The 16189-nt window shown below is 36.1% G+C and overlaps 3 protein-coding genes across 3 annotated transcripts; 2 read left to right on the top strand and 1 right to left on the bottom strand.

Moving 5' to 3' along the window:
* Positions 1-1310: 1310 nt before the first annotated feature.
* LOC117621794 (cell wall / vacuolar inhibitor of fructosidase 1-like) lies at positions 1311-1856 on the bottom strand. The gene has a single exon (XM_034352342.1). The coding sequence runs from the start codon at positions 1854-1856 to the stop codon at positions 1311-1313; it is 546 nt and encodes a 181-aa protein (XP_034208233.1).
* Positions 1857-10083: 8227 nt separating this feature from the next.
* LOC117621793 (LEAF RUST 10 DISEASE-RESISTANCE LOCUS RECEPTOR-LIKE PROTEIN KINASE-like 2.7) lies at positions 10084-13070 on the top strand. The gene is made up of 3 exons (XM_034352341.1): positions 10084-10855; positions 12452-12934; positions 13057-13070. The coding sequence occupies exons 1-3, from the start codon at positions 10084-10086 to the stop codon at positions 13068-13070; spliced, it is 1269 nt and encodes a 422-aa protein (XP_034208232.1).
* A 754-nt stretch (positions 13071-13824) lies between these two features.
* Positions 13825-15406, top strand: LOC117623522 (LEAF RUST 10 DISEASE-RESISTANCE LOCUS RECEPTOR-LIKE PROTEIN KINASE-like 2.7). Its single transcript, XM_034354534.1, has 2 exons — positions 13825-14719; positions 14851-15406. The coding sequence occupies exons 1-2, from the start codon at positions 13921-13923 to the stop codon at positions 14865-14867; spliced, it is 816 nt and encodes a 271-aa protein (XP_034210425.1). The 5' UTR covers positions 13825-13920; the 3' UTR covers positions 14868-15406.
* Positions 15407-16189: the final 783 nt, after the last annotated feature.

The following is a 16189-nucleotide window of genomic DNA, read 5'->3' as shown; positions in this document are numbered from 1 at the left end:
ACTAGTTTGTCCCGTAGATTACATTCCATATTTGACATGTTGATTCAAACTTTTGTATTTAACTGATTTGTATTTAAATTTTTTTGTTCCTATTATATCCCTATTGTCTAAAATGAGTAAGATGAGAATTTATATGCCCTTATTTTTATTTTTGTTCACCCTATGGTAGAGGTATAGTATATACTCTTGTAGTTAAATTATCCTATGGTGTAGGTATATTGTCATATTGCCTATTGCATAGGTATATATTTGTTTTTTCATATTTTAGACAATGAATAATAATATTTTATGTACATTTTTTATAGGTAACATACAATTTTATTTGTCTATTTTTGTATCTGACTTATAGGTAATCTTCTAATTTATGTTCCTAACTTATAGGTAGTATTCTAATTTATATTCATGACTTATAAGTAACACGATTTATCACTAAGTTTTTTTTGTTGCTAATAAGAACATTATTTACCTGTACGTTAGGTACATAATTTAACGTGGGTACTTGCCTAATTGATTAGTATAATATGTGGGCCTTTACTTCAATTGATTAATTTGTATTTTACCCATATATTAGGTAAATATTATCAATGAAAGAATTCCAAATTTAAATTCTGAAATTTAATTACAAGTAAATAATTCATTAAATTTAGATTTTCAATGTTTTCCTTATGTACCTCAAAGGGTAAAATTGACACAATAAAAAGAGTAATAAAAGTCAAAGGATCTACATTTAAAACCAAAAACGCATGGACTGACAGCTAATCGTTTTGGACCTAAATCTAAAAACCCCTTTTAAAAAAAAAGGTAGATATTATGAAGAATCGCGTCGAAATTCAGCTTCATTAAAGCTATATCAAATTGCCAAAGAACCCAGTTAATTTAAATTTACTCCACAGCATATAGAAAACAATAGAGTTCATGAGATTATCATGAATAACAAAACGTTCCTTAGTGTTCAATTTTCCAACTAATTAATTCCACCATAACCAGATCATAATTTCAGCAAAACGTTATTTGTTTTGCATCATAAATTTCCTAAGGAATTGTGACTACTTCTCGTCCCCTTGTTAGTGTTTCGTGGAACACTATTTCATCAAGGCCAACAACAATTAATCAAAGTCGGAGAAGACATGAAACTGTAAAGTGAATTAACCAGGCAGGACCAAATAAGTATATATTTAGGTATATTATTATTAAGTTTTTGAGGATGCTTTTGATTGTTGTTGGATATAAATGATATTCATTTTTGAAACTGACCAGAATGTGTAAATGAAAACAACATGATGAAGAAGAAGAAGAAGAAGAAATATATATCAAAGCATTGTCCTCGCAATTGCTGCACCCACAGCCGCAACATCATGAGCAGCTTTGTTCTTATCTGTCACAGGAGAGCTCCCTTCAGAAAATTGGCTTTCACATAAGTCAATCACGATGCCAGCGTCACTCATGCCTTGGTCAGCAAGCTTAGCGTTACCTGCAGCAAAGGCTTCATTAGCTAGGGGAACATCACCTTCTATAACTGTCTTGTAATAGTCAACGCAGGTGGTCAACGATCGGTCTCCTGGGCTCTGCGTAAGTAGCTCATTGATTTTGTTCAGGCTGTCCGTTGCCTTAGCCTTAACAACATCCGCCATTACGACGCCTAAGCCGGCCACATCGGCGGTGTAGCTTCGGGGATCTGAGTTTAGAGAGATGACACAAAGATCGTAGTATGGTGTTTTTTTGCATGTTAGGTCGATGAGATTGGCACCCATTGGAAAATAAGAAACCTTGCAATGGCTTATAGGAAGAAATACAATTAGACAGAAAGCAATTTCTAGGAGAGATAGCATGAGTTTTGGAGATATTGAATTCTTCATGTTGGTAAGAAAAATTAGGGTTTTGGGGAGTTGGTTTCAATGTCAAATTATGGTGTGAGTTCCTTTATACAGGGTTTGGATGCTGAGACAATAAATGTTGGAAAGAACAACGTACCATGTGTCACACATAATGCGTATATAAACCGCAAGTGGTAATTTTTCATTTTATGGTATATATATAATATATTGTCATTTTTGGATACAATATTGATTTTTTTTATCACATTATACCTATTGAATTTTGATTTTAGTCTTTTGACTATTTTTTATATTTGTAAGTATATTATTCACTACCAAAAAAAAAATTCGGAATCATCTGCTTGGATTTTTTCTGTTATGACCTACTTGATTTTCATTATCTACAGATCACATCATTTAAATTTCAGTCCATAGGATTTAAAGTTGACACATTGTGATTAAACAAAATCCAAGTTTTCCTAATTAAAAAAAATGATTTCCTAATCCAAACTTGACGCGTTTTCCTCTTAATTTTCCTTCCTTTCTCTGCAAGCTTCTTCCCTTCTTCCCCCATATTCTATTGCCTCTTCAAAAAAAAAAAAAAAAATAATAATAAATAAGAAAAAAAAAATCCTTCTTTCTCACTGGAAATCAAGTGATGGTAGCCACAACGTTGTTTTGATTAATTTTGAGGATTTTTTTTTTTTTTTTGGTTGCTACAGATATCTTTTTTATATTTTATTCTTTTGATCCCTTTTAGATGGACTTATTTGTGCATATGTAGGTTTCCATTGGATTCCATGTTTTTGTCAATGTAGAGGTGTTTCCGGAGTTGATTTAACAGTAGATATTTTATAGAGTTGTTCCTTTGATTAGGGTTTGATAATGGGTTCTTTATAAATACAAACGTCTTTCAGCTAAGTACAAAATTGATGCATGAAGAAACAATGGTTATTCTACAATAAGAATTTGAATGCACAATAATATTTTTTCATATTCCTCTAGCAAAATTTTCACACATAATAATTTCAGATATTTAGTGTTGACAAAACTCGACCTAAATTCCGTTTTGGAATCCGAGCTGGACTCTATGCGTGTCCGACACCTGTCGGATGTCGGGCACGAATGACCTAATTGCCCTTCCCTACAAAGCATGATAAAATAACAAGGTTGACTCCTACCGAAAAATTGGCAGAGTCTCTCCTGTAACTGGATTAATACCAAAACATTCACACCTGCTAAACAAGCATATATGTACTACCAACTGCCAGCATACGTATATATATATATATATATTCCAACAGTTAAATTCTAATTCTATGGCAAATTATCAGAGCGACTACTAAGAATTTACAAAGGAGTCAATTCTTTTACAAAACAAAAAGTCTACATCATAAAGGAAGCGTGGAAGGTGGAAAACGGCCCAGTGGTGGATCACTGTGCACGCCTACTGCCTGAGGGCGCAAAACATTAAAAAGGGTGAGTGGTCCCAAAAACAAAGTTTAGAAAAATACATATGAATATACTAACCCCACTTTAAAAACAGTTATACAAACTAAATTATTCTCTTTATTACTGAAACCAATGCACTCATATAATTATACATATATATGCCAATCATAGTCATGGTCAACATTAATTTCTTAAAAGCATTGAAAACAGTTTAAAACTACCACCTAGGTGTATCCCTTATTTCCGCCAATTCCTAATATCCGTCAATTCCTTGCATCACCATGGGTGATACGTACTCGCAGGTCTAAGTGACACAAGGTCAGTCTGAGCCGCAACTCGCAAGATTCAGGGGACCGTAGTCCACCTTATCCGCATTACTCGCTCCACACGAGTTCGGATACCATAGAACTCATGGGGCAACTGTCAAGCATGCTGACTAAACCGAAGGCAACATCTGTATATCTGGGTACCTAAGGTGGTTTAGGAAAATAAAAAGTTTCTGAAGAAAATCTGTTAAATAATTGAATTTCTATAAACTCTAAAATTCTGCTGCCATTTATCTGATAATCTGATAATTAACTAGAATTTCTTTTCCTATATCCTTTAAAGGAGATTCCACTCAGCAGCATGCAAAACAAAATATTTAAAAGCATATACCAGCTTATAAAACACTAATCCTTAAATAAAACTTATTCAAGATCAAATACTGTAACTGAATTGCTCAAATTCATTTATAAAAACAAAGAGTCCACTCACAGATGGTCCGTGCTCGCTGGACCTCTTGAAGGTCCCTCCTGCGGATCAACTGGTGCCCGTGCCTGATTCAATTACCATAATATTCTATTAATACAATACTCAATATAGTATTAAGTTAAAAACCCTGACCCCCGGCTCCTAGAAGTACGTGCGTCAGATTAAAGTTGTTCTTATGCCCATAAAAGCTTTCCTTCCACTTGGAATAGTTTAGCAGTATCTTAGGACTCAAAAAGCGCTAAAGTCCCAAAAAGTCAAGCCAGGACCCCGCGGGTCCACGACCTCACAATTATGATCCGGAAGCCTCTAGAAGTTCCAACATACCTAGGACACATGTCCCAAGGGTTTGATCTCGATCAGACGGTTGGATTGATCACGATCGTACAATCGCATGATTTCTAAACCCTAACCCTAGGGTTCACGATTTCGAAGTATCCAGAACTCCAATTCACAACCGTCAAATCCTAAACGATCCTAGAAATGTCTAGATTAACATATCTGAAAATGATTATGATCCAACGGCTCAATAGTATTGAACCCGGAAATTGCACAATATGCAAAAATCCGTTCGAGACTCAAACGGTATCCAAATTGAGATCCGCGAATTCCTGCGCGCTCGTGACAACACGAGGATCATTCTAGAACTGAAAGTGAGCTCCACTAAACTGCCCACGCGCCGTCACGCGCGCCAGCAGTGCGTGGGTGGCTTGATAAATTTCTGGCGGTCGAAAAATCTCCAAACCGCTGGCCCAAACTCCTGTCCTTGGTAAAACACCCTATTTGGAACCACTTTTGTTCTTGGACTTACCCCAAAAACTGGCCGGAATTTCAAACTCAAAACCGGTGGAACTTTGGATCGTGATTTGATCTATCTAGGCTAAAAATCGTTCCAATCCTACCCAACCAGCAGCTAAGCCATGAAAAATAGGTAAAGATTCATACCTTACTCGACTGATTTGGTGACCGGAGGAGAGAGCTCGAAAGCTTGGAAGTTTGTCAAAACCGGCTGGGTTTTGGACGTTTTCTGGAGAAAACCGTGATGGTCAAGCGGCAAGGAAGGTCGGGCTGAGCCGCAGAGCTAACGTCGGTGCGATTGGGTCAGGTCCGGCTGGTCGGGGAGAGGTGTAGCGATGGCTGGGTGGTTATGGAGGTTCGGCTAGGGAAGGACGCACAGGAAGGAGGCTGTGGGAAGAGAGAAGAGAGACTGAGGGAGAAGAGAGAGAGAAGTGAGGTTTTAAAATTTTGACATTTCAAATTACCATTTTGCCCCTCTATGTATTTTGACAGTATTTTCTCCGTTAAAGCTCCAATTCGAGCCCACTTCGTGTCTACGGACTCGTTTAGTCGTGCTCTACGCTACGGTGTGTGCGGAATTGTCAAATTCCTTCTCGGTCAAAAAGTTAACTTTTCTTTAATAAATTATTTTAAGGGCAAAATTGTCTTTTCTTCTTAATAAATTAATAATTAACTATTAATTAAGGTTTGGGTTATTACAAGTTATATACCTATTCTTAGCACAAGAAATATAAATAAATCCTATACCATTTAATTTCGATAAACAAACTATAAAAAAACAGCTGGCTCTATTTAAATTAATTTTGATTATTAAATTACTTTGATGCCCTATTGAGTATTTTGGGGTTAGGTTTGTTTTAAGAAATCGATGGCAATTTTGCAATTTATAAGAAGTTAAAAACCGTTTTGTTATGTTGTAAATTGATTTTTGGTGTGTTTCTAAAGTCCATTTCATATAAGGTATTTTTATAATTTGGGCCCCTATATTGAGTATAATAGTGAATCTCCCTATAATAATTTTTTGAACATTCTTTTTCGAATAGAAATTTAATAGAAGAATTTTTCAATCCAAATCATATGTGTAGTAATCTAAAAACTATGAAGAATAAGCGGCATTAATGCAGCTAATATGGAGAAGTGAAGGGAATATATGTCACATTTTTAGCCATTGGATGGGTTTTAAATGAGGTTGCAGATGAAGAATAAATGTTAAGGAAATTCTAGTAGAGAAAATCAAAGCACAGAATCCTGATAAATAAATAAACATTTGCTTGAAACTGAAGTAATTAAAAGACCTTTGTTTTGTCAGTTTCAAGATCTGGATCCTCTGCTAGTCTTTCCACATTTCTATTTCTATCTTTCTAAAATAAAAATAAAAACGTTAATATCTTAAAACTGTAGCAATTTAGAGACTTCCTCTTCCCTAATTTACTCTTATCTGACTAAGAAAATTCGACCTAAAAAAAAAAAAAGACTAAGAAAAAGTAACCTACTTTAAATCATTAAGAAAACTGAATTGTCACTTATTTTTCAAATAGAACTAACAGTGAGTCAATATGAATTTAAGTTTCTTAATTTTAAAAACTTATGGCATGTTTACTAATCTGTAATTGGATTAGGAGGAACTGAATTGAGGATGAATTGAATGGAGAAGGAGTTAGATTCTGGATACCTATTGAAGTCGTTTACTAAATCATATGGAATTGGAGTATGAGTGGTGCTAATTACTAAAATATCCTCATTGTTGGGTTAAATTTGATGGCAAATTTGGAATTTTTAAAATTGTGTGAGGATATAATGGGTAAAAAAGATGAATTCCTAATGGGTTAATTCTCTAGGAATTAGAATATCACCTCCCGCCCAAAAATTTAATTCCTCCAAAATCAAGAATTCAATTCTTAATTTTGTGTGGGCCCCACTTACTTTTTAATTTAAGTAATGTTATTCTTACCACATTCTCATATCACCTTATGTGGCACGTGCAATAGACAGCCACATCAATTAAAAAGTGTCAATAAATTATAAAAGAAAAAAATTATATTAAATTAATTTTAATTGATGTGATTGTCTACCTCATTTGCCACCTAAGGTAGTATAAGAATGTAGTACACAAATGTGGTAAGAGTAGCATTATTCTTTTAATTTCTTGATGTAAAGTAAACACAGAAATCCTCCATAGGTGAAATTCAATTCCTAATCAATAAACACATCATTAAAGTAGAAGAGGGAGAAAGCGAGCTAAAACAAAGGGAAAATAGTGATGCATAATAGGGAAGGAGAAGGAGAAGAAGAGGGAGGCCTTCCAGGGTGCCCATAGATCACCACTTGGTGCAAATTAAGCTCCTTCCCTGTCAGATAGCCATGACCCAATAATCTGTAGCTTGAAGGCCCATCGGTCTGGAGTTGTTGATTACCGACCCAATAAGCGACTATTTCATGCGCGTAACCATGTTGTATATTTTTATTAACAATTTTACATTTGTAGGACTTGATTTCTACCTAACAAGACTACATTACTAAAATTGTCCAAATTAATACAATCGGTCCAATTTTGTTCCTATCAACTTTAAAATGGTTAAAACCATGAAATGGATCGATCCGGGTCGATTCAATTCGATTTTGAGTTGATACCAGCCCTTTTAGTCAACACATTTTTTTCCTTCCAATTTGGCTCAGTTCACCGTCAAATATCACCTTAGCTATTGCAAGGAGCTTATAGCTCAAATAATTAAGAGTAGTTATATATGCACTCAAAGTCCAGTGTTTGAATCCCGCCAATACTGCTTATTTTTTATTTTTATAGTCATCTTAGCTATTATCTATGTGGCACGGGTACGGGTATGCTGATACAATACGATACAATTTGTCGATATAGCAAAACTCCAAAAACTAGGATATGAGTACGACACCGATTCAGCGATTAAAGTAATATATATTTAAAAATTAATATAAATAGCAAAAATTAATATTGCACCTATCATGTTATAATTACCACCTTAAGTTCAAAACATAAAACTAAGCACAAAATACAAGTCTCCATAGAATTGCTCAAATCATAAAAAATAAAATAAATAAAAACAACACAAAAACAAATTAAAACATTGTGAAAGCCACTTCCTAAATCTTTAACTCCATAGGATTTTATAATTTTGAAAACAAACAAACATATTTTCAAATATTTTCGGAAATGTGCACGATACGCCTATATCCATATCAAAAGCGTACTGTACCTGTATCAGTGTATCGGAGTATAGAATACGAGCATATCCATATCGGTGCACCATAGGCTATTATACTTGATATCATGTGTGAAAACAAAATACTAACAACCGTTGTAACTTACATGTCATGCGTAGTATGAACACGTAACCAAGATTGTCTCTGATTCATAAACTAAAAACAGAAGAGGAACCAACCAACAACCACTTCCAAAGCATCTACTCAACTGTTCATTAATTTCATATGACTTGTAAAGTAATCATGTAAATTGTATGCACCCCTAATCTGTCAACTATCGGTGACGTCCATTCTCAAGTCCAAAGAACTAGTCAAATTAAAGAGATAGAGAACTTCGGCCAATATGCGAAGCTCCCGGCAGAAAATGCAAACTATGGGTCACGTCCGATTGATGTGTATCAATTAACGTTTCACACTTCTTTTTCTACGGCACTCATCTTTCAAGAGCTAACTTGCAATTTTTCTTCTTCTTAATTTCGATAATTTCCACTCTTTCATCATTTCTTTTTGAATGAGTGACCAATCGAAGGAATGACCACACCAAGTTATTGTCGGTTTTTCACAAGTGATATCCTATCCTAGTCAAGTTCGGAGAAAAAAAATTCTGATATAAACCTTTTTCCTTTTTTGAAATATGTATTATATGTGTAATTGTATATGTGTTTGGTTGCTCAAGCAGTTGCGATTAAGTGATCTTTTATTGTATCGAAATTGGATAAATAAGAGACTTGGTGAACAAAACAAAGGATAGCTATAGTGTTAAATTTTTGTTACTTGGCACGTTAATGTTATATTGACGACACCATTATAGATGAGTTGGCAACTCACAAGACAATAATAACACGAATTGCCATTAAATTTAGTAGTAAACACGATGGTCTATCAGCAGAATCGAAACATCATTTAAAATACGAACTTTTGCGCATTGCTTATTAAAATATTTGTCTAAAAGTGTGCATTTATATGCAAGTAATACGTAATGAGGTCTAGTCCAGTGAGAAATGGTTTTAACAGACTAGTGGTCTCAAGTTCGAACCCTTATGACATATTGGCAGTATGAAAAAAACCTCATTCCCCTTCTTAATTTGGCCCAAAATAAAAATATGTAAGCAATACAATTATGGTGTGTTTACTAATCAAGGAATTGGAATTCGAATAAGGAATTGAATTCCAATATATTCGAATTCCAATTATGGAAGATTCGTATTTACTGCATATCAAGGAATTAAAAAGTAAGTGGGGTCCACATAAAATTAAGAATTGAATTTTTGATTTTGGGGGAATTCAATTCTTAGGTGGGATGTGGTATTCTAATTTCTGGAAAATTAACTTATTAGGAATTCATCTTTTTTACCCATTATATCCTCATACAATTTTAAAATTTTAAAATTTGTCATCTACTTTAACCCAGCAATAAAGACAATTTAGTAATTAGTACTACTCTCCTCAATCCATATGATTTAGTAAATAACTTCAATAGAAATATGAAATCTAACTCTTTTCTCAATCCATATGGTTTAATAAACAACTTTAATAGGAATCCGAAATCTAATTCTCCTCAATTCAATTCCTCATTATGGATTAGTAAACATATCATTATAATTAATTAATTAATTAAAGAACTTCTCGAAAGTAAACTATCCCCTTCCTCCTCTCAGACCATGATTAGGTTGGTGGGAATTGGATGAACCGACCCAAGCTAGTTCGTGAGGCCATTAAAAATCAGTGTCTTTGCTTGTTGAGGGAGAGGCTTATAGTTAATTTGGCTTGACTTTGAGCAGATAACCCCACAAACAATAAAAATCCCTGTACTGAGAAGAAATTTCTGGCCTGCGTTAAATAAAATTTCTTATTCAAGTCAACAAACCTTTCAAGCACTCATAATGCATCTCTATCTTTGAACCAACTTTCCTCAACGTCACTTGGCTTATCTCCAGTTGCTTCCCCATTGCCCCTCCAACAACCAAACCAAACTTTTAATATATTTCATTTCTATCAAACACTTTCTCTTCCCCTAAAAAAAAAAAAAATGATGTCCTGGCTTTTCTTCTCATCCCCTTTTGCCTTCTTTGTTTTCATCAACATTCCTTTAGCCTCAAGCTTTGTTGGGTACACAAGTTGTAGCAACAAGTTCAACTGTGGAGAGATCACAAACGTTGGTTTTCCTTTCTGGGGATACGGCAGGCCAGAGAGTTGTGGATATCCAGAACTGAATCTCACATGTTCCGAGAGTGTCACCACTATAGGGATTATGGGGGTCCAATACAGAGTGTTGAAGATAAACCAAGAAGCTGAAGAAACACTCAAACTTGTGAGAGATGACTACTATGACAAAATTTGTTCTCCAAAGTTTGGGGACACCAAACTGAATTCCAATCTTTTCGACTATGTTTCAGGCTCTGTCGATGTTAAATTACTGTATGATTGTATTTCTAGCTCACAACGTGACTTCAGTTGCCCCAAGGATGAAACTTATGGTAATGTGGCCGCCGTACTTCCAGCTTTTCCGGTGCCTCTCATGTGTAAATCACAGATGGTGATTCGGATTCAGGACGCAATGAGTTTCAGTATCTTTAGTTCAAAGAATGTAACAGAACTTGAACAGGCAGTTAGAGAAGGATTTGAGGTGAAGTATAAGGTGGACAGTGCAAAATGTGATGAGTGTGTTGGTTCAAAGGGTGTTTGTGGTTATGATTGGGGTTTGAGTGAGACTGTTTGCCATTGCCCGAATCAAAGTTCTGCGTCCCGGAATTGTTCTGCCACAGCAGAGGCCATAGACAATCCAGTTTTGCCATCAGCTAAAGGTACGAGCTCTGAACCCAAAATAGATATGCTAACAAGAGTGGTTTTTTTGCATTTTAAGCTGAATTTCTTAGCTTTTTTGGCAATTGGGTTCCTTATATCAACTCATTTTTGGTAGTGTTCAACATGACTTTATTTTGTCCCATGGACATGGACTTGTGTGCAAGATGACTGCAGAAATTTTGAGAATATTTTAGTCCCTTGACACTCTGACCATAAAAAAACCAAGTTATTAGTTTATTGTCAACTGTCTAAATTTTGCATAGTATATAAGGATTTTTTAGCAACCAATTTAATCCTTTGGCAAAGATAGAAATATAATTATATTTAGGAATGATTTTGATGGATTGCCTTTTCTTTGGACTATATGAGACTTTTACTCATTTACAATTAAGGGTGGATGAAACAGAAGTGTGGATGCTCCATCACAATTTGGGGCCATATACATATTAGTGGCCAAATTAGTGCTGAATTTTCTTTAAGTTAGATGGCTTGTCCCTTTCATATCTTAATCAGGTTGGTAGGAAGTTGGCCTTATTTTGTCACTATTAAGGAACACATTAGGGATTTGGTTAAAGATTTGCCTCATCTTTAACCAAAACCCTAACTTGCTAAAATCCTTCAAGTTAAAGTGCCCTTTATTCGTCCCGGTGCGTAGGGTGGTAGAGGGTGGAGAAGGGGTCACTCGGTTTGCCGCCAGCGCCTGGCCTCACGTCCTCCCTCTCCATTTGAGATGAAATGGTTGAGATATTTTTGAATGTTTGTTGCTCTGTGGTTATCCTTGTCCAACAAACAAATCATGGAATCCTTTGTAACTATTATTTTCTTCCTGCCATGTTCTTTGCATTGTACTTATTATAAGTCTTTTGCTAAAGGTCTTTGGTGGTATCTGTCCCAAAACTCCATCAACCATTGACTTGGTCTAGCTTCTGGAAGAACATATTTTCCAGCCCTCATGAGAACACCTCCACATCATTTGAGTGGGTTAGGAAATTAATTAGAAATATAAACAAACATGGAAGTAGACTAATTAAAACTAGTGCACGTCTTTTTGGGATTGGCTGGTATGCCAAGAAATTCAAACAAGAATGAGAAAAGAAACAGAGAAAACGAGATAGGCTTCTGTTTCTCTTACCACACTTCATTGAAAATTTCAAAGGCCTATAGCTTAAGACTTGGCACAACAACTATATTAAAATAAAACAGGACGCTTATTCCTTTTTCATTTCAATCCTTGTGCTTCCCCATTTCATTGATGCTTGAGTTTCCTTGTCCCTCACTCTGAGCTTTTTCCTCCAAAAGCATGCATACCCTTCTGCTTCAATCGTTGTTTCCCTTGCTCTTGATCACTTCCTTTCTTTCGATCAACGTTGAGTTGAGTCTAAGCCAGGATGATCTACAATATGCAAACTGCAGCGAAGATATTAATTGCGGTGGCATCGGAGGCATCTCATACCCCTTTTGGGGAGTAAACCGGGCTAATTACTGTGGTCTGCCGGGGTTCGAGGTCAAATGTGTAGACAATGCCCCCATGATCAACATGTCGAATATCAACTACAGAATTCTTAAAACGAATTCTAGTGCTCCGTTTGTTACAGTTGCTAGGCAGGACTATTGGAGAACTATCTGTCCTCAGACTTATGTCAACACCAACATCAACTTCTCTCTGTTTAATTATTCGTCTGGGCTTACAAACCTGACCTTTTACTACGCGTGCAATACAAGTATAACTATCCCGGGGCTGGGGGATAACTTTACTTCCCAAGTTTGCAGTACGAACAACGGTAACATTACTGTTTGGTCTTTCACCCAGAGTCCCCCAGTTGATCCAGTTGCTGCCCGCGCCTGTACAACTGGGATCAGTGTTCCGGTTTTTACGACAGCTGCTCAGGCTCTAATGGCCAGTCAAAAAACTATCCAGGAAGTCGTAGATGAAGGCTTTGAATTGGGATTGGAGATTGATAATGTTCAATGCAACAATTGTTCGGAATCAGGAGGGAAGTGTGGGCTTAACACGACTAGTGGTGGATTCAGTTGCTTTTGCCAGGATCAGGCCTATGCAACCACATGTAATGCAAAAGGTATGTCTGTCCCTTGTCATTCTCTTATAAATTACAGAATTGAATTCCAGGATTGGTGGCATCCGCAGTTTTTATTTTAATTTTTTAACATCCTAGATAGCTATCTAGGTGTGTGTCATTAGGCTCATCTGTTTAAAACCCGGGTTGGAAATCGGGAATTATGTGCTATATAGTCCATGTCCAAGTAGGAATAATCCATGGTAGTTAGAGCCAAATGTCTGCATGCAGAAGCAGAACACAAACTTCACAGATACAAGATTAGGTCTGTGACTATGTGAGAGATCATGTTGCTATAAGCTTCAACAATTAAACATGTTGCATAGAAAATTTCTGTCAACCAATTGAACCTTAAGCCCTTAAGATTGTTCATGTTTTGGTCATTTTGATCCCTTGGCACAAGCATCAATTTGGATGTTCTGATGGTGCCAGAGTCAACCCTTTTTGTTGCTCTCCCTGGACTGCAAAACTGTGCCGTATTACATGCTCCAAGCAGCCTAGGAAATATAGCCACTAGACATCTTATACAATCCCATTGAAGTCGGTGTCAGTCGCCCTTTGTTGACTTTGATCATCCAACATGGAAATAAGATAGTTTTATTAATCTAAGTGCAGAGAGGTTTAGGTGCACAAATTCACAACTTGGCTAATTTTCTATCAAGGTGTGCTGATTTATTCCGCAACCAATACAAATTTCGTGCTAAGACCGCCTGCAAAGTTGACCATAACTATGTTAGAGAGAGGACTTGGTCACCAAAAATAATTTCCATTGACTACAAGCACTCTTAACGTTCCAGTAGAACCTTCTATTTTTAATATGTAAAAAATATAACATAAAAATAAGATAAATCCAACGTTAACTTCGTCACATCCCCACCTATTTGTCTTCACAATCGTACTTTAGAGATGAAGGCATTCACATTCATCTTCTCTTCTTTCCCACAACTTTGAATAGTATTCTCTCTCTCTCTCTCTCTCTCTCTCTGAAAATGAATCTCTATCCCTTGCAAAAGATCTCTTTTCTCCTTGTGATCACAAGTACTATATGCCTATTGTATATTCCAAGATCTTTGGGTGAGGAGGATGATGAGCAATACCTCAACTGCAGCGCTTCGTTTCAATGCGCAAATATTCTGAATATTGGTTACCCTTTTTGGGGATCAAGCCGACCCGATTATTGTGGCTACCCGGAATTCAAGTTGAACTGCACCGGGGATGCCCCGGTGATCTCATTCCAGGACGAAGATTATAGAGTCCTGGATATCAACCAAAGTGCAAGTACTCTTAGAATCGCTAGGACAGACTACTGGAACAACGTTTGTCCTGTGTCACCTGGCAACACCACAATAGAAGTAAACCGTGTAGAATATGCTTCAGATGTTCAAGAACTATTGCTGTTCTATGACTGCCCCCCACTCAATATTCCTCTTCCAATTCAGCTAACAAGTCAGTTCAACTGCAGCATAAACAGCACTGCCAATTACATCAATTACTTTGTCACACAAAACCTCACGAATTCTGGGCTCACGAATATTAGTAGTACCTTTGGAACGTGCCACACGACCGTCACTGCCCGCGTTTCGCAATCAGCGCGTGAAAATTTGGCGATGAATTCCACCAAGGACAATCTAGTTGCCGTTCTTGATTCTGGGTTTGGGTTGAAATGGGATGCAAGTAATAACTTGTGTAAGCAATGTAACGAAACTGGTGGTCAGTGCGGGTACAATACATCTACAGCTGAGTTCACCTGCTATTGCAAGGATGGACCTAATCCCTCGAACTGTGCAGGTATGCATGCGGTTGTAATCTTTTTGGTCTTAATTCCTTGTCTTTGGGGCTTTTTATCAAACACCTGCATGTCATATATAGAAATCTAGCGTTTAGGCTACCTACTTCTTGTTTCCTCTGTTTTCTTTTAGTATATAGTCTGGTCTAGAAACAAGTGAGGGGCCAAAGCAAGATTGGGTTTTTGAGTTGGGTCTCAGAAGAAGATGAAGTTAGTTTTGATGGACAAACAGAATTTTCTTAGGTGGGTGCAAGATTTGTGCCAGATTGAGTCCTTTTGCAGCTCCTGCTGCATCTGGTACAAATTCAGAGACATTAGTGCAGAGTGTGCTCTCCTAAACTTTGACCTATACCAAACATTTTCTTACTCTTCTATTTCACCCAAATTCCTTTCACATAGCCATGGAAAACCCATGCGGCATTCCATTGGAAACTTCAATTTTGGTTCTTCTGGTCTTTTAATATCATCTTCCCCATTAGCCAGGCTGGCCATTTCCGTGCCAAAACAAAACCAAATGATTCATACCACGTGTTATCTATGCTGCTATGACATTTACTAGAATGACCTTCTCTGAATTTAGAAAATTGTATGAATTTGTTTAGCTTTTGGACTAGTCACAACGCACAGAAAATTCCCTAGGTACAAGTCAAAGAAATTCATTTCCGTGTTTGATGTTTGTTGAATGAAATCACACAAGCATGCATGTTTCATACATTAAACTATTAAAAGGTAGTAGGTCCATTTAATGAATTCTTGATCAAGATTGTTCTTTCAATATTACCTTTATAATAGCTATAGTTCGTCAATAAAACAAAGCTTTCATTTCATGTGCGCGGTGGTTGTGCCTTTTATTATTAAATATATAGTATTGTAGGGACTGAAAATGTCTTATTCCATTGCATGTGCTATCATGAATACTTTGTACATAATTCATGTATTGAAATTAGGAATTTTCAGTTAAAAGTTTGGAGTAATTGTTACTTTAAGAAACATTTTGAATTTGAGTCGTAGTACCCGTATAGTGTGTGTGAGTTTAATATATTATCATTTCTCTGAACAAAAAAATCTTTAAAAAATATTAAAGAATCTTCAAACGGAAGTATGTTATAATAATTTCTGCCTCGAAAAAAGGTGCTCTATAATTTGATATATTTACCTGAGAAAAAGTATATTTACCAGAGAAAAAGTTGTGGGGGTAGTGGAAGTTTTCTACCTAGGAAAAACTTGCCCAAAAATTGTATGAGATTTTCTTCTTTTCACATTCAAAGCCCTCCTCCAATTCATCAACTACCCTTTCGAAAAATTGCTGGTTTGGAGCTCACACTGTTTGACTATACCTTTGAAGTTGACCAGGAGTCTTACTAACTCTAATAAATAATCATTTTAATTCCTTGAATTACGAAAATACCCATAAATTATTGAACAGAAAAAACTCATTAAAGTAAAAAAGATAACATATTTGGGCAGCAGTC

The sequence above is a fragment of the Prunus dulcis genome, chromosome 3 (assembly GCF_902201215.1).
Source record: "Prunus dulcis chromosome 3, ALMONDv2, whole genome shotgun sequence".
NCBI lineage: Eukaryota > Viridiplantae > Streptophyta > Magnoliopsida > Rosales > Rosaceae > Prunus > Prunus dulcis.
The sequence above is the reverse complement of the archived record's forward strand: the minus strand, read 5'-3'. Positions and strand labels throughout refer to the sequence as shown.

What these genes read in the sequence shown, in the direction of transcription:
- LOC117623522 (XM_034354534.1), top strand. Translation starts at nt 13,921, where the DNA reads ATGAATCTCTATCCCTTGCAAAAGATCTCTTTTCTCCTTGTGATCACA.
- LOC117621794 (XM_034352342.1), bottom strand. Translation starts at nt 1,856, where the DNA reads ATGAAGAATTCAATATCTCCAAAACTCATGCTATCTCTCCTAGAAATT.
- LOC117621793 (XM_034352341.1), top strand. Translation starts at nt 10,084, where the DNA reads ATGTCCTGGCTTTTCTTCTCATCCCCTTTTGCCTTCTTTGTTTTCATC. An exon ending in AGTTTTGCCATCAGCTAAAG is followed by an intron (nt 10,856 to 12,451) that starts GTACGAGCTCTG and finishes CGTTTGTTACAG; the next exon opens with TTGCTAGGCAGGACTATTGG.